At 41.1% G+C, this 26581-nt stretch overlaps 1 protein-coding gene across 6 annotated transcripts in view; it reads left to right on the forward strand.

Moving 5' to 3' along the window:
• The first annotated feature begins 8976 nt into the window (after positions 1-8976).
• The window catches only part of GPATCH2L (G-patch domain containing 2 like), a 60477-nt gene continuing 42872 nt past the window's right edge, over positions 8977-26581 (forward strand). For 3 of the 6 annotated variants that reach the window (XM_043472613.1, XM_043472611.1, XM_043472614.1), the window contains exons 1-2: positions 8990-9060; positions 11263-11934. In XM_043472613.1, coding sequence (XP_043328548.1) covers positions 11273-11934 — 662 coding nt within the window. In that variant the 5' untranslated portion in view covers positions 8990-9060; positions 11263-11272. Of the gene's footprint in view, positions 9061-11258; positions 11935-26581 lie in introns of all 6 variants that reach the window. The other 3 variants (XR_006270135.1, XM_043472615.1, XM_043472612.1) reach the window with 2 other exon arrangements.

Raw genomic sequence — 26581 nt, forward strand, 5'->3', positions numbered from 1 at the left:
CAGCAACAGTATAAAGGTGTTCTCTGTAAAAGGCACAAAGATAAGAGTAACAGCAGACTTTATCTCGGAAATAACATAAGCCAGAAGACAATGGGGCAATATCTTTATAGTACTGAAAGCACCATCAACCTAAGATTCTATACTCAGCAAACTATCTTTCAAAAATGAAGATGATATAAAGCTTTTTTTTTTTTTTTCAGACAAACCTGAAGGAATCATCAAGAACATACCAGAACTACAAGACATGTTAAGGTAAAATACTTCAGGTAGAAGGAAAATTTATACTACATAAAAATCTGGATCTATACAGAGAAATGAAAAGCACCAAAAATGGCATTTATGAAATTATAACTCTTTTACCTAATTAAAAAAAAAATCTCTCTAAGTGATAACAGATTGTTTAAGGCAAACAAATAAGAGTGTATTGTGGGGAACTTCCCTGGTGGTACAGTGGATAAGAATTGACCTGCCAATGCTGGGGACATGGGTTTGATCCCTGGTACAGGTAGATTGCACATGCCATGGAGCAGCTAATTCCATGCACCACAACTACTAAACCTGCACTCTAGAGCCCTCAAGCCACAACTACAGAGCCCACATGCTGGAACTGGGCCCAGACATCTACTGGAAGCCTGTGCACCTAGCGCTTACTTCACAACAAGAGAAACCACTGCAATGGCCCACGCACCACAACAAAGAGTAGCCCCCACTTGCTGCAACTAGGGAAGGCCCACTTGTAGCAACACAGACCCAATGCAGCCAAAATTAATTCATTAATTTTTAAAAAAGAATGTATTTGGGGATTTCTGCTATGTTTAGAAGTAAAATGTGTGATAACAATAGCACAAAGTCTAGGAGAGAGGAAATGGCGGACACTGTTGTAAGCTTTTTATATGAGGTATAAAGTGTTACAATATTACTTGAAGTCAGAATAAGATAAGTTAATAAATTATTAATCCTAAAGCAATCACTAAAAACATAAAACAGAGATAAAACCAATAAACTAAGAAAGAACATAAAATGAAATAATAAAAAACACTCAATCCAAAAGAAGGAAGAAAAATAGGGAAAAAGAACAAAGAACAGATGGGACAGATTGAAAATACATGGCATGATGATAAATTTAAATCTAACTGTTATGGGCTGTATCCCCAGATTCATATGTTGATGTATTAACTCCTAGTACCTCAGAATTTGACTATATTTGATAATAGGATCTTTAAAGAGATAATTAAGTTAAAATGAGACTGTTAGTGTGAGCCCTAATCCAATGACTGGTGCCCTTATAAGAAATGGAACTTGAGACATGGACATACTTGGAGGGAAGACAGTGTGAAGATATAGAGTGAAGACAGCCTATCTATAAGCCAAGGAGAGAGGGCTCAGAAGAAACCAAACTTCCTTACGTCTTGACCTAGACTTTAAACTTTCAGAATTGTGAGAGAATACATTACTGTTGTTTTTGGCACCTAGTCTGTGGTACTTTGTTATGACAGCCCTGGCAAACAAATACACCTTGCAGATATGATTAAAGTTAAGGATCTTGAGACAGAATGATTATCCTGAATTATTCATATGGGTGCACATGGGTTCCTAAGAACAGAGAATCTCTCCCAGCTGTGGTCAGAGACAGACGTGGTGGCAGAAGGAGGATCAGAGAGATTTGACATTGTTGACTTTGAAGATGGTGGGAGGGCACAAGCTGAGGAATTTTGGAGGCCTGTCAAAGCTAGAAAAAGCCAAGAAATGTGCTCTCCCCTAGAGGCTTCAGAAAGGAACAAGCCATGATTTTAGCACCTTGATTTTAGCCTAGTGAGATCCATGTGGAACTTCTGACCTACCTACAGAATTTTAAGATAATAAATTTGTGTTGTTTGAAGTCACCATGTAGTGATTTGTTTTAGCAGCAACAGGAAATTAATACACACACCAACATAAAAAAGGATACTGAGAAGATGAAATAATGAATTTAGAGTCTTCAGCATGATGCCTGGCCCATAGGAAGCCTTTGATAAATGCTACCTTGACAGCCCCCCAAATTCGATGTTGTTGAGGAAGGTAAGTGAGAGAGTAAGCAAGCTGGGCCATAGGTAGAATTTGACAAACCTCTGCCATCTGCCACCTGCCAAAGAGAATGTGTCAGAAGGGCTGGGGCCAGGGAGGAGGGCAAGTTTCAGGGAGTCACCCATTTTTCAGGTAAATGCAAACACTTCCTCTCCTCTCTGGTGGACACTGCTTCTATTAGTATTAACAACATCTCTTCGGTGGCTATTGGAATATTTGGGAGAAAGATTCAGAATGTCTTGGATCAGTTTAGAGAAGCTCTGAACAAGGAGATGAATTGTTCAGTTCAGTTGCTCAGTTGTGTCCGACTCTTTGCGACTCCATGGACTGCAGCACGCCAGGCCTCCCTGTCCATCACTAACTCCTGGAATTTACTCAAACTCATGTCCATTGAGTCGGTGATGCCATCCAACCATCTCATCTTCTGTCATCCTCTTTTCTTCTTGCCTTCAATCTTTCCCAGCATCAGGGTCTCTTCCAATGAATCAGTTCTTTACATGAGGTGGCCAAAGTATTGGAGTTTCAGCTTCAGCATCAGTCCTTCCAGTGAATATTCAGGACTGATTTCCTTTAGGATGGACTGGTTGGATCTCCTTGCTGTCCAAGGGACTCTCAAGAGTCTTCTCTGACACCACAGTTCAAAAGCATCAATTCTTTGGTGCTCAGCTTTCTTTATAGTCCAACTCCCACATCCATACATGCATGCATGCATGCTAAGTCGCTTCAGCTGTGTCCGACTCTGTGCGACCCCATAGACAGCAGCCTACCAGGCTCCTCCATCCACAGCACTCTCTAGGCAAGAATACTGGAGTGGGTTGCCATTTCCTTCTCCAACACCCATACATACTGGAAAAACCATAACTTTGATGAGACAAATTGTGGAGGAACACAAAAGCATAAGAAAAGACAGTCACCTTGTTCTTATATTTATAGTCTAGTGGGAGATGACAGAGCATAAACAAATACACACAAAATAAGGTAATGTTGGATTATGAAATAGGCCATAAGTGAAATAAAGAAGACGATGAGATAGATAGAAAATGGCTTTAGGGGAGTAGGATTTCTTAAGTAAGATGGTATTAGAAAAGGCCACTTTGTGGAAGTGACATTTTAGCCAAAACTTCAAAGATGAGGATATTCCAGGCCCCTCACCTGCAAAGCCCTAAAAGACAGGTATTCTTGGTTTCAGGACAGCATATGCCAAGGCCCTGGGGTGGGAGTGGGGAGGCATGGAGGGAGAGTTTATGGGCTGGTACTAGGAGCATGGGGCAGGGACCATATCCTAGGTTATGCAGGCATGCAGAGGACTTTCAGGTTATGATAACTGCATGGAATCCGATGAATCAGCCACTGGAGGTACTCATTTTTTCCTCTGTGGGAAACAAAGAAGGGAGAAGCCTGTTGTTCCTTACTGTGTGCAGATCCTTTTCAGCTAGTGATTTGCTCATTTAACTTGAAGTTCCATCCTGATGGCCAGTTAAGGGAAACTTTTTTTACTTCCCCTACTCTGTAATTAGAGGAGAGTGAAAAAGTTGGCTTAAAGCTCAACATTCAGAAAACTAAGATCATGGCATCTGGTCCCATCACTTCATGGGAAATAGACGGGGAAACAGTGGAAGCGGTGTCAGACTTTTTTTTGGGCTCCAAAATCACAGCAGATGGTGACTGCAGCTGTGAAATTAAAAGATGCTTACTCCTTGGAAGGAAAGTTATGACCAACCTAGATAGCATATTTAAAAGCAGAGACATTACTTTGCCAACAAAGGTCCGTCTGGTCAAGGCTATGGTTTTTCCAGTGGTCATGTATGGATGTGAGAGCTGGACTGTGAAGAAAGCTGAGCGCCGAAAAATTGATGCTTTTGAACTGTGGTGTTGGAAAAGACTCTTGAGAGTCCCTTGGACTGCCAGGAGATCCAACCAGTCCATCCTAAAGGAGATCAGTCCTGGGTGTTCATTGGAAGGACTGATGCTGAAGCTGAAACTCCAATACTTTGGCCACTTCATGCAAAGAGTTGACTCATTGGAAAAGACCCTGATGCTGGGAGGGATTGGGGGCAGGAGGAGAAGGGGACGACAGAGGATGAGATGGCTGGATGGCACCACCGACTCGATAGGCATGAGTTTGAGCAAACTCTGGGTTAGTGATGGACAGGGAGGCCTGGTGTGCTGCGATTCATGGGGTTGCAAAGAGTCAGACACGACTGAGCAACTGAACTGAGTCAGACTCTGTAATTACTACCATTTTTAGAGTGCTTAATTTGTGTTGGGCTCTAAATGAAACATTTTGCATTATTTCATTTAATCTCCACCCAAGAGATGAGTATGTTTTGTTGTTGTCTCTTGTGACAGACAGATGAGGAAGTTAACCCGTCAGGGCAGGACACAGCGTATCACGTATGGAGCTTCACTCTTGGTTTCTCTCCCGCCTCCACTTTACCTGCTCCAAGTCTAAATAAACCCTATCATCAGTGCTTGCTTCACTTAGCAAGTGTGATGGCCTTTCCTGAGACCTGTTTCTCCCTAATTGTCCTCTTGGTCTCTTTTTCGTAAATGTCACCCTTCTCTGGCTTCTACACACGCGTTCTTTTCCACTGCTCTCTGTCCTTTGAGCTCACTGCTTTGCCCTCCATGGGTTTCTTCTCTTGTACCCTTTCCTTGAGTGGCCCTGCCCATGGCTCCCACCGTCACTGGCTTTCATTTAAACTTTCTCTTAAGATTGAAACAAGCAATTCTAATTTCCTGTTCTGGCACAGTAAACAAATATTTACTTTTGTCAACTGACAGTAGTTAGGGAGCACCTACCAAGTACAAAGCACTGTGCCTGGAATTGGGGGGAATACAATGGCTAGAAGAGTCCCTGGGGCAGTGGAGTAGGCTTCATTCTTCTTCACCCAGCTGTATCTCCAGGGCTTAGTGTAGGCCACGTGTGTGATAGGTACTCAGTGAATATTTAAGAGTAATTTAGCTGGGGAGGCAAACTTGCACAGAATTGTCTCAGATTCAAGGTTGAGTGAAGAAATGCTCTAATAAAGATACCAGCAAGGAAAAAAGAAAAAAAAGATACCAGCAAGTTCTGAGAGATCCCAAAGAGTAGGTAAGCACGGTGAAGACCTCATGGAGGTGACCCTGACACTAAGCCGTTAAATCCCAAGCCCCAGGAGTGTTCAACGAAGAGCAAGTGGTCCAGTGTGCCCAGCGTGATGCAGGAGATAGTGGACAACAGTTGAAGTGAAATGGTGTTTCAGGAATCTAGCTCTGGTACCTGTGTAGAGAATGACTTTTGGGGGAGAGAATGGAAGGTTGGCAAGACCAGTAAGGAGGCTGCTATGCCATCCAGAAGAGTGGTTGCCTACCCAGATGTGGCCCATGACAGACAGAAAGCAAAAGGGGGAGGATGGATGCAAGAATACTATCAAAGTAGAAGCCCTGAAGCTTGGCATTTAGTTAGAAGACAAAGTATTAAGGAAAAAAACGGGGGCTAACGGCTAATTCACCTGGGTAACCGCATGATGGTGGTGACATCTCCCAAACTGGGAACAGTGGGGGAAGGACAAATATGATAGGGACTGTGGAAGAAACTAAGATTTGTTTTGACATCTTAACCTGGAGGTGCTGGTTGAGAAAATAAGTGGAAATTATATAGTATAAATCTGAAACCAAAAGCTGGATTTCAAGAAATGTGGGAGCGTTCAGTGCTGATGGAGGGAAGTGACACTATGGGAGCTGATACGATTTATGGGAGAGAACTTCACTTAAGCAGAAAAGAGGCTGATGGCTGTGGACACCTTTTGAACATTCCCATCTTTTTGTCCTGTGGGAGTCACAAATTCAGCATGTCCAAAGTGGAATTAATCATCTTTCTACAAAACTTTTTTCTCTCCTTGACTTCTCCAGCTGTGCAAAAGGCACCAACCCCTCTGTTAGCCCAGTATTCTTGGGCTTCCCTGGTGGCTCAGCTGGTAAGGAATCTGCCCGCAATGCGGGAGACCTGGGTTCGATCCCTGGGTTGGGAAGATCCTCTGGAGAAGGGAATGGCTACCTACTCCAGTATTCTTGCCCGGAGAATTCCATAGACAGAGGAGCCTGGCAGACTACAGTCCATAGGGCTAGTCCATGGGGTTGCAAAGAGTTGGACACGACTTGATTTTCACTTCACTTCACTCTGTTAATCACTGTAGCTCAAAACTTCAGTCATCTTTGTCTACTCCTTTCATTCTTTACACAATGTTTCACCTATAGAAAATTCTGAAAACCCATAAAAACAACATATAGGAGATACAATAACTTATGATGGAACTATTTTGGATGATAAGTAATGTATTATTATGGTCATATTCCTACGCAAATATAGATTTAATTTCCTTTATGCATGAAGAGTCTCATACATTTTTAAATGTATGAGTCTCTACATTTTTAAAAGAAGTTTTCTTCCCCCACTTTCTTCTTTAAAGGAATGTTTTAATTAAAGCACAACCATTGTACAGAAATGTACACAATCAGAAATTGATGACTTTTCATGAAATTAAATATTCTTCTATAATCACTGTCAAAAGGCTGCAAGATATTCCATCCCATAGACATACTGTAGTTTAGATAAGTAACCCCTGCTGTAGGATTTCTGGCTTTTTTCTAGTATTCTCACGCCTCCCTCCCACAGTGCTCCTGTCAACTACAAACTGGCACTTGCCATCTACCTCTACAAGGATTAAATCATACTGACTTTCAACAATTCAGGGTGGAGGGCAGAAATGAGGCACTCTGTGCTCTGGGGAAAACTGGCAGAACAGGTCTTCAGAGGGTTAAATAATTTCAGAGTCGATTTTATGAGCCCAGTTCTTATATCTCCTTACATCCAGAGAAGTCCTAAAGTCCTTCATGGTGATGACTGCTTCTGGTGACTAGCAGAAACATTCTGCCAAACAAAAGAAAACGTGCTTGACTGCATGTGCTCCCACTTTACCAAAACCACATATCCACTGACCTTCCCCTCCACCTCTTTGGAGCAGTTTCTCAGAGCTATCTGAGATGCTGTCTCCTGGGCTATCGTCCTCATTTTGCCCCAATAAAACTTAACTTGCAACTCTCACATTAGGCATTTTTTCTTTTTTAAGTTGGTACTACGAAGATTAATTATCTGTACTTTACATTGTTCATTTCTAATTTTTTCTTTAGACAAAATTCATAGAGGCAGAATTTCAGGGTCAAAAGTTATTTAAAAATACATTTTAAATTTCACAATAACTTTAGGTTTCCAGGAAAATTCAGAGGTACTACTGTTCCCACAGTAGTATGGGGTATGTTCCCACATACCCCACACTCAGGTTCCTCCATTATTAACATCTCACATTAGTAAACAACATTTGTCACAATTAATGAACTAATGTTGGGACATTATTATTTACTAAAGCCCATAAATTTATCCAGATTTCTTTAGTTTTTACCAAATATCCTTTTTCTATTCCAGTATCACATCAGGATACAATATTACATTTACTTGGCATGTCTCCATAAGCTCCTTTTGGCTGTGGCAGTTTCTCAGACTTTGTCTTTGAAAATCTTGACAATTTTGAGGAATACTGGTCAGACATTTTGTAGAATGTCCCTCATGTGGGGGCTGTTCACTTTTTTCCTTTCATTGAGACTGGGACTATGAGTTTTAGAAGGAAAGTATCACAGAGATAAAAAGCCATTTTTGTCATATCATTGGTAGTGCACATACTATCAACATGATTTATCACTGTTGATAATAACCTTGATCACCTGACTGAGGCAGTGCTTGTTTAGTTTCTCCACTGTAAAAGTTACTCTCTTTCGCCCACTTTTCACATGGTACTCTTCATAAGGAAGTCACCGCACAGTCCACATTTAGAATGAGGAATTAGGCCTCATGGTGGAGTATCTATAAAAATTGTTTAGAATTCTACACCAAAGACTTACCTCTCCTTCTCCACTTATACATTTATTTGTATAAGTGATTCATTTACCCCAGTTTGACTATGGATGTTACCTTTCAGTTTAGTTCAGTCCAGTCGCTCAGTCCTGTCTGACTCTTTGCGACCCCATGGACTACAAGGCCTCCCTGTCCATCACCAACTTCTGGAGTTTACTCAAACTCATGTCCCTTGAGTTGGTGATGCCATCCAACCATCTCATCCTCTGTCATCCCCTTCTCCTCCCGCCTTCAATCTTTCCCAGCATCAGGGTCTTTTCCAATGTCAGTTCTTCACATCAGGTGGCCAAAGTATTGGAGTTTCAGCGTCAGCATCAGTCCTTCCAGTGAATTTTCAGGACTGATTTCCTTTAGGATGGACTGGTTGGATCTCCTTGCAGTCCAAGGGACCCTCAAGAGTCTTCTGCCACACCACAATTCAAAGACTGCAAAAACTGGAACAGCAGGTGACAGAAGAACCCTTCTGTTATAATCCAGTACTTCAGGTTATAATCCAGTAGTACTTTTTTGTTACTGAAGGCAAAGTGCATCTTTAATAGTCTAACTCACTAGGACGCTATCCTGCCAAAGGCTGTACAACTCCCACAGTTAGGAAATGAAGATTCATTTCCCTAACTTCCACACGCTTGTATAAAGCCGGTCAGCAAGCAAGGACAAGGCCCACGCCCCTCCCTAGGGCCCAATTTCCTGACGTCTCCAAGGCAGACGAGGCCTGCAAGGGGTAGGCTCTTCCCCAAGATGGGCACCTCAGCGCCACGGTCCTGTCAACCCCGGTCCTTGGTCTGCCCCCAAAACACCACCGATCCTGATCCCCTCGCCTTCCTTCCGGGTTCTCTTTACCCCCAGCGTCCCACGAGACGGAAGTGGGCGGGGCTGCTGGCAGGAAGCGCCGTGCTGGGGTGGGGCCTCCCGCGCCGCCAAGTTCCTCCCATCCCGCCGCCGCCCCACCCCTCCGGCCCAGACCGGAAATGAGGTCAGAGAGGAAAGCTCGGGCGGGGAGACTCGGCCCCTCAAGCGGCGGCCTTTGGAGGTGGCTGCGGCTGCGGGTGAGGGGGACTGGGCATGAGAGGGTCGGGGTCGCGGGAGTCGGCGCCATCGGGGTTCCGGGCTCTGGGCCGCGGCGCAGCGACCGGGGGCGTCAGGGGGGCGGCAGAGGCTGGCGGGAAGGGATGAGGGTGGCGGGCCTTGTTTTTCAGGGCCCATCTACCCCCGAATCCGAGGGGGATGAGGGTTTCGGGCCATCTGCCAGGCGACAGTCATCTTCTCTCTCCTCTACTTTCTGGCTCTTTTGGGGCTGGCGACAGGGTTTGGTGTCCCGAGCTGTGGTCGCCCTCGTCCTCGGGGGCGGGCCCCTGACGTGGGAGGAGAGCCCTTGGAAACACATTTTTTTTCCCCCTCATAGATGTGGTCATGTTGCGACCCCTGGCACGGAGGGAGTTTAGATGGCCAGGGCTTGCATCTTGGCAGTTTCTGCCCTGGAAGAGCTGACTCCCTGCTCCTCGGTCGCCCCAACTGATAAGTTCCCTTCTGTCTTCCCCCAACGTCTCCCCCCGTCCCAACCCGGTCTCCACCGACACGACCCAGCCCCTGCCTGCCTCTTTTTTTTTTTTTTTTTAACTTCTGCTGGTTTCTAGTCCCTTCCTTTGCGCGACTCGGACAGCCTTGCCTCTCCCCGAGTGCTTGCTTGCCTGGCCCCGGATCCTCTCGGACGGTGCATCCAGGGAGGGTGGGAGTTCCAGGGTTCTTCTGTCACCTGCTGTTCCAGTTTTTGCAGTCTTTGAAAGGCTGGCATCCGACTGCACAGGCAAGGCATTCAGCTTCTAGTTGTTTGGTAACTTCGTTCCGTGTTAAAGTTTGTACAGTTTTACCCGAGTTTTTAAAGCAGGATTTCTCAATGAGGGAAATAGACAAGTGCGTCCCTGCTACCTCTTTGGTTTTTGGGGATAGTTGTCTCTCCAGACCCCCCTCAAGGCATTTTTAAACTGCTTACTGCTTAAGTGAGTGTGGCTTTTGACACTTTGAGAAGTTTTGTTTGGTTGGTAGTTTTGGAACGAGGTGTCACCATTGCTCCTCCTGTCTTGAGTTGGTTGGCATGGGGGTGGCATGAAAATAGGTTTTTAGAAAGTCCTTTGCAAAATGTAAACTGTGTGAATGGAAATACTGTCTGAGAGTGGCACCATAGAGTTTTAAGCTCTAGTTATTGTCTTGAAATAGGTTGAACTTTTAATGGCTAGGGGAAAAGTGCTAGTTTAACAAGTATTTATTTAGGTGTACAAAGTATGTTATACATTTCCCTTTAAAAAAGGCGTTTTGAAAATTGTTCCTCCTGCTCTCTGCCTCTGGAAGGTTTGCCTCTGAAGTGATCCCTGAAGTATGATGGTTTTGACAATAATGAGTTGAAAAATAGGAAATTTTGGAAAGCTGTTATCTAGAAATCTTAGAGACTGCACTCATTGTCATTTCAGCCTCAGTTACATCCTGTTTCTGTGTGATTGTCTGGCACCGAAGCACAGAATTTGGATGTCCACTTTACTTTCTGAAGGAGAGTGAGAAGAACTTAAAAATTGCTAATTATTCACAAGTTTATGACATACTCTTTAAAGCTCTTTACTTCATAGCCTCTGGGTGGTAGCTGGAACCAGAGTGAGTGCAAACCGTCTTTTATTTTTTTTCCCCCGTGCACACTACACACCTGGGTCACTACAAATTCTTGGATCACCAAAGCTGCAGGCAGCCCTCTGTAGAGTGTATCACTAGGTGGTTTTTCTGTTCCTGCCAGAACACTTCTTATTAGGGACCCAAGACTATAGAACAGTCTTTTCATCTGTGGTTTTGAAGTTGAGTGTTTTTCTCTTCCTGTCTAATGAGACATTCTCTAAACCTTTTAGATCTCATCATCAGGTAATTTTGTTGAGCAAGTTTAATTGGGAAAAGGGAGCGATTTATTCCCCTGAGTTTGCTTATTTTATTCTAATAACCCACTTGTCATCTGGTGAGTATTTTGAGCTTTCGTGCTTAAGAACATGATGGCTATAGGCATTTAACAAAGGCCAGACACCTATTTTTAGTGACTTAATGGAGCATGGATGGTAGGAATATAATCTTAAGTGTAGCCAGGTGAACACAGGTTAGTTTCCTATAGATGGAGTGGACTGCAGTGCCACAATCTATTAAAAAATTATCCTAAAGCAACAGATCCTATTCAGTCTTTCTCTTGTCTTCTTTTCTTCTGAACCTCCTTTAGGTAGATGTGGCCTCATGGATGAGCTGGTTCATGACTTAGCCTCAGCCTTAGAGCAGACATCTGAGCAGAATAAGCTTGGTGAGCTCTGGGAGGAGATGGCTCTGAGCCCGCGGCATCAGAGGCGGCAGCTTCGCAAACGGAGAGGCCGGAAGCGCCGTTCAGACTTCACTCACCTGGCAGAGCATACCTGCTGCTACAGTGAGGCCTCCGAGTCCAGTCTGGATGAGGCTCTCAAGGACTGTCGAGAAATGGCCCCGGTCACCAATTTCAGTGACTCTGATGACACGATGGTAGCCAAACGGCACCCAGCTCTCAACGCCATTGTTAAGAGTAAGCAGCATTCTTGGCATGAATCTGACTCCTTTACTGAAAATGCACCCTGTCGACCGCTCAGGCGCCGGCGGAAGGTGAAGCGAGTGACGTCAGAGGTGGCCGCCAGCCTTCAGCAGAAGCTCAAAGTGTCAGATTGGAGCTATGAGAGAGGCTGCAGGTTCAAGTCGGCCAAGAAGCAGCGTCTGTCCCGCTGGAAGGAGAATACTCCCTGGACCTCATCAGGTCACGGGTTGTGTGAATCAGCAGAAAACAGGACTTTCCTAAGCAAAACGGGAAGGAAAGAAAGGATGGAGTGTGAAGCAGATGAACAAAAACAGGGCTCTGATGAGAACATGTCAGAATGGTGAGATCTCCCTTACTAAGTCAAAAGATTTTCCTGATTAATTTTACCCAGAGCACAAATCCACAGTCTTGATGATTTCAACTTTTTTTCAAACCAGCCTCTGCTACACTGACTTTGTAGCTTTCTTTTAACCAGTCAGGTTGTGTTTATCTCTGGCTTCATGATCCTGTTTCCCTATATCAAGAAGGCTATATTTTATAGCAACACATTTATTTCTGAAAGTGATTTAAAATGTGTACCTCAAATGCATGACCGAGAGTTTTATTTTTAAAACATTTTGCTGCTCTTTATGCCATGCAGTTCATACATACATAACTATTCTTTATGTATAGTTATGCTGAAGCAGGGCCTCAGCAGAGACACGTGTATGTGTGTGTGCGCGTGCGCACGTGTGTGGGAGAGAAAATGCCGGTGCCAGGCATATGGAATTTATAAATGTTCTTGGTAAGCTGCCTTTACCCATTAAGAATCATGGCTTTAGATAGTAATATTTCTGGGCTCTATTTGTGTTCTCTACTACTTACAGTTTAACTGTATTGAGTTTATTTTAATGGCTGACATTCAAGTTGTCGCAACACATGGCAGACTTTGAAAATAACAGTACTGAATCCCATTAGTCTTATACCAAATGTCATTGAGCCAGCAAAATTTGTCTCTGATGGGTGCATGCTTAAAATGTCAATGTAGTTTTGGGTGACTTTTAAATTTTTTACATCTTAAATAGGTAGTCTTAGAAACATCGATACTCCCCAGCTTGATGCTTTAATTTTGTTATTAATATTAATATTGTTATGAATATTAATGTGTGGTGTCTGTTTCTCCATGCTGATGCTGTTGGTGTTTTGGGTGAGGCAGTTCTTTGTGATGAGGGATGTCCCATGTTTGGCATCCTATGTAGTTCTCACCACCCTTCATAGTATCAAAACAAATGCCTTCATGGATGCTCCCTCGTAGGGTTGAGTACTCTGAATTGAGGACCAGTGTATTACTGTTACTATTGTGGTCTAGTCACTAAGTTGTGTCCTACTCTTGTGATTCTGTGGACTGTAGTCTGCCAGGCTGCTCTGTCCATGGGATTCTCCAGGCGAGAATACTGGAGTGGGTTGCCATTTCCTTCTCCAGAGGATCTTCCCGACCTGGAGTTGAACCCAGGTCTCCTGCATTGCAGGCAGATTCTTTATCGACTGAGCTATGAGGGAAGCCCTTAACAGTGTTAGTTAGCATTTATTAAGCACTAACTGTGTGGCAGGCCCTGTACTGTTGTGCAGAACATATATTCTTTTTTAATGTTCACAACTCCCCTGTCTGATAGGGACCACTGTTTGTATTTTATAGACGAGGAAATAGAGCTTGTAAGTGTGGAGATAATTTGCCCAAGGTCATCTAGTAGCAAAACTGGGAATCAAACCTAATTCCATAGCTCATAAGTAACCACTGTGTTTCATTGCTCTTTGAGCTTGCTTTTTCCATGGCACTTTTCTGTCTCAGCTTAACTTTTACAACTGATAGAACAGATGATCTTTCTTAGGGTTTTGCTTCTTCTGACATTTGTCTGAAAAACAAAGGTGTATATCTTAGGAACTTGAAGGTGAAACTTTGTCAGGAATAGGAAAAGCTGTTCAGGTCTGTATGCCTGTACCTTTCATGGATGGTTTTTAATCTAGCTTTAAAATTTTTTCTATCTAACTTTACGTTTGCTAGGCTGTGCAACTAGGTGGGGCTTCCCAGGTGGCTTAGTGGTAACGGACATCCCTGCCAGTGCAGGAGATGCAAGAGACACGGGTTTGATCCCTGGGTCGTAAGGATCCCCTGAAGAAGGGAATGGCAACCTGCTCCAGTACTCTTGCCAAGAAAATCCCATGGACAGAGGAACCTGGTGGGCTACAGTCCATAGGGTTGCAGAAAGTCGGACTTGGTAGGCTTATAATTTGGCTTTCCTGATTTTCCTTCACTGTATATTCTAGGGCCTTTCTACCCAATTTAAATGTATGATTTTGGATTATAAACCCCCCCTTTTTTTTTTCTCATCATGCTATATTTAATCAGACAAGAAATGCTTAGTTAACTTGTATCCTTTCATAATGGTGAAACTCTCAATTGAGGTGTTCAAGTTTGTTTCAATATCAAGCTTACATACCAAATAATAATCATCTTACTATTAAGAATGACAGTTAAAGAAACAACAATAGCTTTTTGGGATGATATTTTCGGGTGTATGTATTTCTTCCCCAGAATTTCTTGTTAAACTGTGACTTAATTGTGTGTGTGAGTGACTGTTAACTCTGTCTTCTCTAAGATCACAGCCCAAGTGTGGTTGCAGATACAGAGCCTGTAACTTTGCAGTGAGGCACTTCAGTCTTTCTAGGTCCTTCTTACCCCAGATACATCTGTCACACGTTATAGTCAGATTGTGACAATACATATCTAGTTATCTGCGAGCTTGGGTAAATTGAAGTAGGCAGTAGTTCTTAGGAAATTCTTCTCTTCAAATTGAGGAGACCTGTTCCCACATTGGGGCTATCTTCCTGGCCCATAACTTCAGAGTTCTTTCAAAGAACAAGAGACACCAAAATCCTTGTAGCTAAGGGAATGTTGGGTGGAGAAGTAGCAGACACAGAATGAGAAAAATTCTTTAGAGTGTATTTAGGAGTCTTCAACTCACCTTGACTGATGCTGATTCATCTTAGTTACAAGCAGATGTGCTTTGTATTTTTCCCCTCCTAAATATACTCTATGAGGAAGGAAAGTGATTCTTTTTTTTGGGGGGGTGCATGCCTTGTGACATGTGGGGTCTTAGTTCCTTGAACAGGATCCTGTGTCCCCTGCAGTGAAAGTGCAGTGTCTTAACTGCTGGACCACCAGGAAAGTCTCATGGTGATTCTTAGTTATTCTTTGACTGCACATTATGTTCTGCCTGTCAACAGTAAATTGGAACCAAAATCTCTGCCTTAGATTATTAAACACACCCTATAAACAGGACTAGCATTAGCATATGTTTTAAGTAGGCAGTAATTCATGATTTAGATGTTATACTGTCTTGGTGAGTTGATTCTATCAAAATTTTTCAACCTTTTTTCTGCGTTGAAAGAAATCCTTTTAAGAATCCTCTTGGTTATTACTCTGTCATAAATCTGCTTGAATGTGCCAGTTTGCATACAGATCAAAGTGTAGAACTTTATATCAGTGTTTTTGAGGGTTGGCAGAATATATGATCCAGTTTGTAAAATTGTTAGGATGAAGTTGATCATTAAGCTTTACTTTGCCTAGTAAATAGATAGTTTTTTTAAAAAGCATATATTAGGTGTTTCAGGTTTGAAAATCTATGTCTCGATCAGAGAACTTTATTTCTGCTTTCCTTAAAATTTATACTTACAAATGTAGAGTAGTTTTAAATTTAACCTATAATTCTTTTTGCTTTTCTGTTTCTCTTCTTTCTTCACTTCTGTACCAACCAATCCCTCAAGAGTTCTGAGGGACTGAAAGTGGTTATGATGTAAAAAGCTCAATTATTATTTTAATATTTTTCCATCTGTGTGTGTTCCATTCTAGAATGGATCAACTCTTTTGTAAAATTACTTTCTACTGATCTTTATTCAAATTGTCTGTACAGTGACTATTAATTAGGTGAGTCATAGCCCAATTTTGCTTTATTCTTCACTAACATCATTCATTTTTTCCCCTTGAATATAATTTAGCTTCTTTTCTTTTGTAAGTGAATTGGTTTGGTGGTGGCCTGAAGTTGCAGTCAGGAGCCTTCCTAAGGTGATGTATTAGAAGCCAATCTCACAGGAAAGAAAATATTCTCTTCTCTTGGAAGCCAAATGACAGAGATAGAGTGCTAAACCTCCCCCCTCCTGTTCTAGCCCAAGCTGACCTTCTGTGGCCCCTTGGTGCCTCTTGTTTTCTTATTTTTATAGAAAATCAATATCCCTTCTGACACAAATAATAGCTCAGAAGCAAGAATAAATGGTGGAAAGCTGAGATCTCTGTCCATCACCTCTCACTTTAACTCTCCCAAACTCTTTTTAATTATGAGCATGCTTTGCTCCAGGTGTTTGCAACAGTGAAACTGCTAAATGAGGACCATTTTAACCAAAGATTGGGTGATCAATAACACTCTATAGCAGTAGCTTGTTGGATCAATAGCATTCATTATTTCATGGTTAAGGTAAGTAGCCTCCTTTGCAAGTGGAGGTCATTAATCAGGGGTTTACTGGAGCTGTGGAAAAAACTATATGTGGTAGGTTGAGGATGTTCTGTTTTCTATTCTGTAAATAGGGATGCTGACCAAGAGGATATTTACCATTGTTGCCGTTGTACCGTCACATTTGAGAGTATTGCATAGCTGGCACAGTGTGCTTACATAGATTTATTCAAAGCTCTGCTACTATATGCTAAGGAATAACTGGGGGGGAAAAAAACAACTTGGGAGGTGGGTTTAATGTTACATTATTGTATTTAAAGATCTGTCTCTTAAATGTTATGATTATTCTGTGACTCTAGAGGAAGGAACTAGAATTCATAGATACAAAGTGCAGGGTGTGAAGTGTTGCCTCACTATAAAATACAGCATTCTGAAAATTAAATCTCCATAAAAATTGAGTTGTTTTACCAGGTAGATCACTTCAAGTCTGGGCTTGATGACCACTTATTGAATTATAGAGTTGGAGAGGCTGAACTGAATGGTCTGTAAGGTCCTTTGTAACACTGAGATTCTGTAATTGTTTTGTCACAGTCTCCTTCACATCATTATAACTTCACATCTTAAAAAGCATCTGATAAGTAACCTCAGCCGCCCCCTAAAATATTTACGAAGATGTGAAACATTGCAAAGTCACATTGCCAGAGACCAGGACTTAAAGCTGACTTATTGCCAAGACTGTCAAACTCCAAGGTGGATAGAAATGCTCTGGGGAGTGCAGTAGGAAGCCCATAGCAGTGCTGAGCACACCGGACTGTCAGTGCTGGGGCCCTTTCCCTGTAGTCTCCCCTTGGTTCAGAAAGGCAGGATCCGGTTCAGTCAGGAAATTGGGCTGCTGTAGTTTTAGCCAGAGTGTTGTTGCACCCTTGACTTCCCAATCAGTATCCTTGACTTTCTGTTTGGAGGCTGTAACTCCCAGAATGTACTCGGATAGGGAATCATAGTGTTTTCTGTGTGTATATTTATGTTTGGGAGTAGGAGGCAGTCATAGCATATTGAGGCCTGGGAAATAAGTCTCCAAGGGTAGTTTACTGTTGGCGTAGACAGAGAAGGAAAAAGCACTCCTATTAGTAGTGCATTCTGGAGACTGTAGTATTTTATATACCTTCATTTATTGCAGACTCCTGGAATGGGGTCAGAATCAGGCAGTGAGGATCAGAAGAAGATCCCATCTCAATCTCCCACATAGCTGTATGAGATAAAAATCTATGGGTGAATTAGGCCAGGGGCTCTGCCTATCTTCCTGACTTGTTGTAGATATGAAAAGAGCGTGTTACCTGTATCCAAGGGAGTAGAGAATGGGACCAGGAGTAATTTAGCTACCCCTTCTGTTGGCAGATACCAAATTCTAGGTCAACCAGTTCTCAGCAAGAGGCTTTTGAGCAAGTTCTGCAGAATAAGGGGGAGGGCACACCCTCCTGAGTGTTCAGAGGAAGATCACATCTTTGAAAATCCCAGCCAGTGAAAACCGGAAGAACATTTTAGAAAATCTTCATAAGGATGCAAGGAAGTATAATCACTTTGAAACAGGAGCAGTAAGTCATAAGGACAGAAAGATAGCTGTTTGACAACCCAGCAGTATGGGAGGAAAGAGTGTAGGGAGATTTGAAATGTAATGTTAAAATGAAGGACAATTCATTCTGCAGAAAATTGAGTTGATGATGTGGAAAACTTTGGAAGCTCTCCCAAAATGCACAGAGGAGATAAAAATGAGAGAGAAGGTGATAGATCTGGAGCACAGGAATGGAGGCCCAGTCTGCAGGTACGTGAATACTCCCAAGGAAGAAACCAAAGCATTGGGATAGAAGAATGATTTAAAAAATCTAACTGAAGAGAGAACATGTTCCCGGGTTGAACAAATTAAGCGTATAGATTAAAAGGGAAAGTTAATGAAAAGAGACCTTTACCGAATCATATCCTAGCAACATTTTTGCATTCTGCATTGGTGGTGGGAGTGGAACAGTTACAAAGAAAGTCTTTAAAGGGATGAAAATAAGGTTGGTGTCCATCCCTAGAGTACTATACTCCAGGGGCTAATAGACTTGCCTATAGAATTTTGAGGGGGAAAGGTTGCTCCCCTCCTCCTCTCCCCTCCCTACCCTGAATTTTATGTATAGCTCAGATAGCTGGGAAGACGCCAGAAAGATTCTCAGGTAGTCAAGTCTCAAAACACATGCTTTTTAAAAACTTACTCTGAAAAGGCATCTTGTCTTACTGAGGATGAATCTGTTAACTAAGCCGTAAAAGGAGGGAGTGGACTTCTCTAAGTCACTGCCACAGCTCAGTAGCAAAATCCTGACAGAAATCATTAGCTCCACAAAGTATACCTGACTGCAGTGGCCATGTTAATTGACCTGTGAAACTGGAGAGGTTGCTGCCTTCTTTCGTGGGTGCCATCTGAAGAAACTGAAAAAATAACCTCCTTCATTCCACATTCTCATAACTTACTGTGGGAATAATTTTGCAGTTGGTGGGAGATACTTCTCTGAAAAATCTGTTCCTCAGTCATGTTTGCTTTCATAATTAGAAGTCTGATTACATATTATTACAAATATACCACTTTAGTTTAGGAAAAAGAAGGAAAAAAAATCCAGGAGAGGTGTTTCAGGTGATAGGTCTGGGAGTGACCTTTCTGTTTTTGTAAATTCTAAGACAATTAAATTTTTTTAATGTATTTATTATTATTTAATAAAAATTAAAATGAAACCCCTTATTTTTTAGCATGATATTGTAAGCCATTAACTCCATCCCGCTTAATTCTTTTAAAATTAGTCGTAAAAGATACATCTTACTTAAGCTACTTGGTTAATAATCTTAAATGGGTGAGAATCCCAGGTGGTAAAGTTACTGATACAACTTTTGAGTATAACTGACAGCACAAATTCTGTACCTCCGTACTGTAATGGTGACAGGTATAAAGTACTCGTATTCAGGTCTCAATATGTAGTTTTCTATGGTCAGGAATTTGATAGAATTAGTAAGCTCTCAGGTCAGAGGCTTCCCTTGTGGGTCAGATGGTAAAGAATCTGCCTGCAATGCGGGAGACCTGGGTTCAATCCCTGGGTTGGGAAGATCTCCTGGAGGAGGGCCTGTCAAGCCACTCCAGTATTCTTGCCTGGAGAATCCCCATGGACAGAGGAGCCTGGAGGGCTACAGTCCATGGGGTCACAGAGTCGGACACAACTGAGTGACTAAACACAGCACAGGTCAGAGAACAAGCTCTTAGTTGTGGGAATTCAGAGAGATTCGACTTCTTGAAGTTAGAAGCTTCTCATTAGGGCTAGAAGGCAGGAGAACTCATAAAGATGCTGTATTTTTGCTACGGAAAATGTTGCCCTAAAACTTAGTAGCTTTATAAAACATTGGCTTCAAGTTCAGTTCCTGAAGTCAGGAATCTAGGAGCAGTTTGGCTGTGCGATGCTGGTTCAGAATCTCTCTTTTGCAGTCTCACTGTCGGTAAGGGCTCTCGTTGTCTCAAGGGTCAACTGGGGCTGAGGAATCCACTTCCATGCTCGCTCACAGGGCTCTTGGTAGATCTCATTTCCTTATAGCCTGCTGGATTGAGAGTCTCAATTCCTTTCCATGGGCCCCTCTTACAGGGCTTTTAGCATCCTCGAGAAATTGTCATTGGCCTCCCATAGAGCCAATGGTCTGACAGGAGAGAGGGAGAGAGCAGGCTCTCCCTTAAGTACCCAAATCTCAGACTTGAACATACCGTTACATCTGCCTGTGCTGTTGGTTACACAGGCCAACCAGGGTGTGAAATACCAGAAGGCTGGCGTCATCGGAGTCATGCGGGAGTCTGGTTACCACAGGTGGCTACTGGTCTTCTGAAAATTTTTTGTTACTTAGCGTGAAGCTAAATTCAGGAATAATATTCTCAGAGTAATTATTTCCCCAGAACAAACTAAGAGAATGTTTTTACTTTGATTTCAAAGAAAGGACATTCAGGAACTATAAAGGCAAGCAAGAGGTAGATTCCTGAGAATGTATTGTTGTATTTTAAGTATACTGAAAATGGATGTTTATATTTTAAATTTTAAGATGTAGCACGAAGGGAGAGAAGATCTTTTCTGGAGTGAGTTTGTAATTCATTTTGATGCTCTTCAGCACGTATGATGCATTTTTAGCTTATAAGCTGTAGTCATCAAAATACAGCTAGAATTTCAGCTGTGTCTGAATGTTCTAAGTAGCGAAAAGCAGAGTAAACTCTTTCCCTAGTTCAGTCAGTCTGTTTGCGTTTTCACATAAATGAAAATGAGAAGTGCTGAAATTCATAATTAAGTTCTGAGTAAACCTGAATTGACTTTCAGTAAGTGAGATGACTCTGCATCACCTGTGTTTTAGTGGCCATTCAGTGAGTACCTGGGCTGTGGAGATACACTACCCAGCTTCTGATGCTTGTTGTGCAGTGTGGGACAAGTTGCTTAATCTTTCTAAGCCACATTCCTTCATCTGTAATATGAGGTTGACATAATTATCTCATAGACCTTTAGGGTAAAAGAAATGAAATAATGAATATAAAACACTTAGTACTTTGTTGGGTCTATAGTCAAACGCAGTAAATGATGTTATTGGTGTCAATAGGTAATAGTAGCCTTTTTTTTATAATTAAATTTATTTATTTTTAGTTGAAGGATAATTGCTTTACAGTATTGTGTTGGTTTCTGCCAAACATCAACATGAATCAGCCATAGGTATCTATGTCCCTTCCCTCTTGAAGCTCCCTACCACATCCCTCCCCAACCCACCCCTCTAGGTTGTTACAGAGCCCTGGTTTGAGTTCCCTGAGTCATACAGAATAGTAGCTTTCTGTATTAATAGTTTTTCTAGTAATTCAAGGGCCAAAACCCTTCTTGGGACCCTTGTCTAATCTCTGCTGAGAGCAGAGTCTGCCTCTCTTGGGTGAAACCCAGTGTGGAAAAAATGCTAGGTTTCATAGGTCACATATTAATTTTCCATTCAAAGTGAAAATAGATTTGAGTCCTACAGAAATTTTAGATTGAGGTATAATTGAAAGTCCCATTGAATTTAGATGATTATTTTAATAAGAATGCCAGTGAGGAGATTACTGCTATTAGCCTCTAAAATAATATTATTTGGAAACATAGAAAAATTACCACCCTAGAAGTAGCCTTTGAGTCTTTCATCCTTTGCCTTTGTATAATAGCTCTAGACTCCACAGATACATCCTAGACTCCATACGTGATAACGTACGTGATACATCCTCATATCACATCCTCAGAACAATCCATTCACATTTTAACGTGCATGGAAGTAGGATTAGAGAGGTGCAGTGACATGACGTAAAAGCCGTATAAGGGGAGGCAACAGAGCTGATCTGAATGAGTGCATTTCATTTACGCAACACTTACTGAGTGCCTGTTGTATGCCAGGTGCTATATTAGGCATCGGGGACATTGGGGTGAGTGAGGTATTTCCTTGTTTCCCAGCCTGGATCTTTCTCTTCCATGGCTGTAGGATATTCTTTCTGTCTGGGCTAAGCTGGGAAGGGTGACCTGTACAACTCGTAAGGAGTTTCAGTTCTTCAGACCAGTTAGCCTGAAGGTCCAGCTACCTGCTCATGGTGGGATCTGCTAGACCTCAGACTGAGGCCCTGACTCAGTCCTGGCAACAGAATGACATTGTTTCTTCTATACGATGTTGACCTCTGCCCCTCCTCCGAAGTGGCTTCCCTCCTTAACTGTGATGTCCCACCCCCTTCATCCCTCCACTTTATTCATCACTCTAGATGAGGGTTCTCACCTTTGATGCTGCCAACAGTTTTGGGCCGGATGATTCTCTGTTGTAGGGGCTGTCTTGTGCATTGTAGGATGTTAGTGGCATCCCTGGCCTCTGCTTGCTAAATGCCAATAGAATACCAGCTCCCTCTACCCGCCTCCAAGTCCTGACAAAAAAGCCTTTCCCAGATATTGCCGAGTGACCCCAAGGGCTGGGGTGGGGCAGGAAGATAGGAGAAGGGGGACAAAAGTACCTCCAGTTGAGAACCACTGCTCTCGCTGTTTCTGGTACTGAGATGGAGTTTTTTACTTCATTGACTCTGCTTTTACCAACAAGCACGACTTTAAATTAGAATACTCAGTAAGACCAAAACATTGATTTCTTCTATAGAATAAAAATATTATGATTTAAAAATGGAGAGTTTTTCCTAATTTGAAAACCATACGTTTTAAAATTGTTCTTGAAAAGGACAGGCAATTCATTTTCAGAACTCGGAAAGAAGAGCAGTTCAGATGAAAGCATTTAAAAATTTGCACCAAAATTTACAATGTTTAGCTAACTCCACCCTGGAATTAACTATTTAAGTGGATGAAAAATATCAATAGTATTTTATTAGGCTTGATTCCTGTAATAGTCTATCCCTCTGAAAATGGATGCCATGCCCAGTCATCTGGTTTACCCAGGGTGCCTTGAATTACCAAGATGATTGGTTAAGGTTAGGCGGACAGATGCATGACAAGACAAGAAAACCAAAATGTTAATTGCAGTATCTAGGTGATAGAGTGTGAGCGGTAAGTTCTTTCAGTTTTTTTGTTTGTTTGGATGTCTTCATAATAAAATGTTGAGAGAGGAAAGCCTTTGGAACTGCTGGTTAGGTTGACTTTCTTTACATTTATGTATTTCAGTTGGATATGGTTCAGTTTTTTTTCTAACAATATTATAAAAAGTAGGTAATATTAATACAATTAATTGGTCATCCAAACATCTAGGCTTTATTTATTTATTTATTTGGTCTTATCTTAAATAGCGACTATGCTGTTAAATTTTGGACCTTTTTTTTTCCCAGTAAAAACCAGGGAAGTGTGATGTATTACTACTGTTTTTACTCACATATGAATATTTTTGAGGTATTTTCTGGCTTCTAATATGGGGTGATTTTCTCAGTATTATAAGGTTAAATTCTCAACTTGCACCATCCCTCATTGAAGAATTTTCTTCATTGGAAAGCACTCTTCTTTACGTGTTTTCACAGTCTTCTCCCATGGACTAGACCAAGTTTTTTTTTTTTTTTTAAATACATGCATTTAAATCGTAGTTGGCCTGCTTCCTTGTTAGTTTTAGTGCTGGTTATAGCAGGGTCTGGTATAAAGTAAAACTTAATAAATGCTTACTACGTGAATGAGTGAAAATTTAGGGCAAATAGTGGGGAAAATCCTTCCTCCTCTTTTTCCTGTTAGAGACTTTTTATTGCCCCAATTTACAATAGAGTATTTTTTAATGATGTATTGTAGGATTGATACATTTCTGCTCCAAAATATTTTCGAAATATTCAATGAAGGCTTTTATATGCAAACTCTCTACGGATTAGAATCATGTGAGACAAGGAGTACAGAACAGCTCCCCAGGCAAAGGCAGGAGGCATGGTGCCTGTAGGAGTTGCTGTCATTTTAGGAAAAGAAGATTTTCACTACCTGCCATCTTTGTGGGCTTTGTCTTGTTACTTTTTCTGATGATTAATCAAGGCTGAGTTTCCGTCTTCCTGGCTAAGCTTCAGAGAACTATAGTGAAGTGGATACTAGAGGTACGATCTCATTTTCTTTTTCTTATAAAAATGAGGAACAGAGCTATTTTCCTTGCCTAGTAAAATTGCCCATAGCAAAAAAAAAGGTGTAAACTCTTCAAGATTTTGTAACAGGAAAAATGTGTAGTAGTCTACCATCTTTTAACTTTTTGACCTTGTGATCTATAAAGGTACTAAAAGACAGTTGTTTTTATTGGAAGATAAGTGCTTATTTTTAACAGAATATTAAACATTCTGTTTAATTAACTGAATTAACATTTTACAGTTGACTGTATCGTTATTAAAATCCTACTAATCTGATTATTTTTTTTAATGGTAATCTCTGATTCAGAAGTGAATGAAGGCCACAGGACTTTGGCCCATAAATTGGAAAAGGAAAAATTTGCTTCTGTTTCATAGCTAGCCCTACATTTTTGTATGCTGTATCATAGTGTTTATGTGCAAATAATGCCATGAAGTTCTGTTTTTTTGTCCTCAGTAAATTATGCAGTTTTTTTTACATGCAGTTAGATTTTTCACCATGCAGGTTCTTCTGGGGACATAGATAGAATTAGCAGATGCTATCAGATGAAACAGTCATTTCCAGATATTGGTGGAATGATGATACTTCTATGTAATAAGTGTTCTGTAAGGCACACATTATTTTCTCAATGAAGAAAATACATATCTCCCTTGAACACAGTCTTAAAATCCTAGGGATATTTCTATGACATCATTGCTGTTACTCTAACTATATATAGAAAACTTACAGACAAGTTTAGTTCAAGCTCTTTCAAGAACAGTGAGTCTCCTTAAATACTGTTGACAGAAATAGAAAATATACAGGGACAGGAAGGTTTTAGGTTACCCATACCTTCCTGGATCCAGCAGATCATTCCCTTTATTTAGAGTCAGAGGAGATAATGGAATCCGTGCAAAAAAGGATGAAAGAAACATGGTATCTTATAGTGCTTACAGGTGACTGGAAATAAATGGGGGCAGAATCCACAGACTTTGTAAAAAGGCCATAGTTTTAATTTCTTAATTGGAAATATTCAAATAGGGGAGCCCATAGACATTGCAGGGTAGAACTTGTAACACACATAGAGCAGGAAGCAGCAAATTTCCTCTGTAAAAAGCCAGCTAGCAAATATTTGGGGGCTTTGTGGGTAATATATGTTCTCTATTGCAACTCCTCAACTCTGCAGTTGTAGTGTGAAAGAAGCCAGAATCTGTAAGTCAATGAATGAACAAAACTATATTGGAACTTTTTATTCCAATAAAACTTCATTTATGGACACTGAAATTTGAATTTTGTGTCATGTCTCTATGTCACAAAATAGTCTCCATTTGATCTCCCCCCTACCTGGTGATTTAAAACTATAAAAACCATTCTTAGTTCACAGCCTATACAAAAATAGTTGACAGGCTGTTGTTTGATGACCCTTACATCTCAGTGATATGCTAACCAAGAATGCATATAACACAATGGTGGAGTAGAATATTTGTTTTATGGTCTGATGTGCTTTTTTAAGTCCTCTTTAACATCTAGAGGAGCTGAAAAATAAAATATGCTTTACCTTTGAGGTAAGATGATAGTAATAAAGTAGTTGATATGAGAGAATGTGTAGTAAGATTCAGTGGAGTTAGAGTATACCACTAATACTCTCAGGAACTTGCTAAAAACAAAAACAGCACCATCAGGTTAGCAGGCACCATTCCTTAACCTCAGAAGTAGGAAGAATGCAGTAAGTACCCCGTGAGGATGTCTTCTGGAATTAACTGCAGAGCGCTTTGAAGATTCTAAATCCATCAGAATCCAGTGGTGCTAAGTTTTGTGAGACATTTCTCATAATGACACTGGAGAATGTTCCCATTTACAAGTGCAGAGGAAAATGAAAGAAGCTTTAAAGAAATCAGGTATGTTTCATTGGCTCTTACTGCAACAAATTTTTGGATCTGTTACCCAGAGACAAGCTTAAGTGAGGAAACACTGCTACATAATTTAACTGGCATTTTTAGGATTTAGTGTTGGCAAGACATTTGGAAATGTTGCAAAATACAAAACATTTTCAGAGTTTGGATCCAGAAGTGTAGACTGGGGTTTTGCCAAGCCTATTCTTTATGCGGCAGGGTGAGGATGCGTCTCCTGTCTTCTAGAGCACGTGAATGAACTTGACTAGCTTGGAAGGAAACATCCCCATCAAGGAAATGGCTAATATTGTAAAGAATAGAGAAATTTTTCTTGCGCCAGATAAATCGAATTTGATGATTAGGTGGGAGAAACGCAGCATCCAAAGAGGCAGTATCAGTTGTTGGAATTAGCTCAGGATGAAGCTGACTTGGACAGCATTCTGTGGCGCCAAAGTTTTTATTTTGGTGAATTCAAATGGAATTTGTTTTTACATTTTCATTTTTAACCTTATTTTTAAAGTGAATTTTGTTGTATCTACTTGATATCAAGAGACATTAAATTTAGAAAATATAATTTTTGTCATACTGATTTTTTTTTTCTGGATTTTTGTTTGCTGCTTTGTAAACTTGAAACATGCTGGATATCTTTTAAGTTGCAGGGCTTCATTTGAAATTGATAGTTGACAATATTTAAAAATAAAATTGGTTGATAAATTTGTGTTGTTTAATATACCAAAGCAGGTTGGAAATTACCTCCATGAGCGTCTATAAATAACTTCCTCTTGGTAAACTAACAAAGTGACTTGTGATCTTTTGAAAGTAGTTTAAAATATAAGTAAAAGTTTTACCATTCTCCTCTTCTTACATTTCTTTTGTTTGGGGGAAAATGAATTTATCCCTATACTTAAATGTGAAATTTATATTTCTGATTGGCTAATGAGTTAGAGTGAAATGAGGGAAACTTGGGATCTTTCGACTTGAAAACCAGAAGATGAATGGACAGTTTTGTT

Source organism: Cervus canadensis, chromosome 6 (assembly GCF_019320065.1).
Source record: "Cervus canadensis isolate Bull #8, Minnesota chromosome 6, ASM1932006v1, whole genome shotgun sequence".
Taxonomy (NCBI): Eukaryota; Metazoa; Chordata; class Mammalia; order Artiodactyla; family Cervidae; genus Cervus; species Cervus canadensis.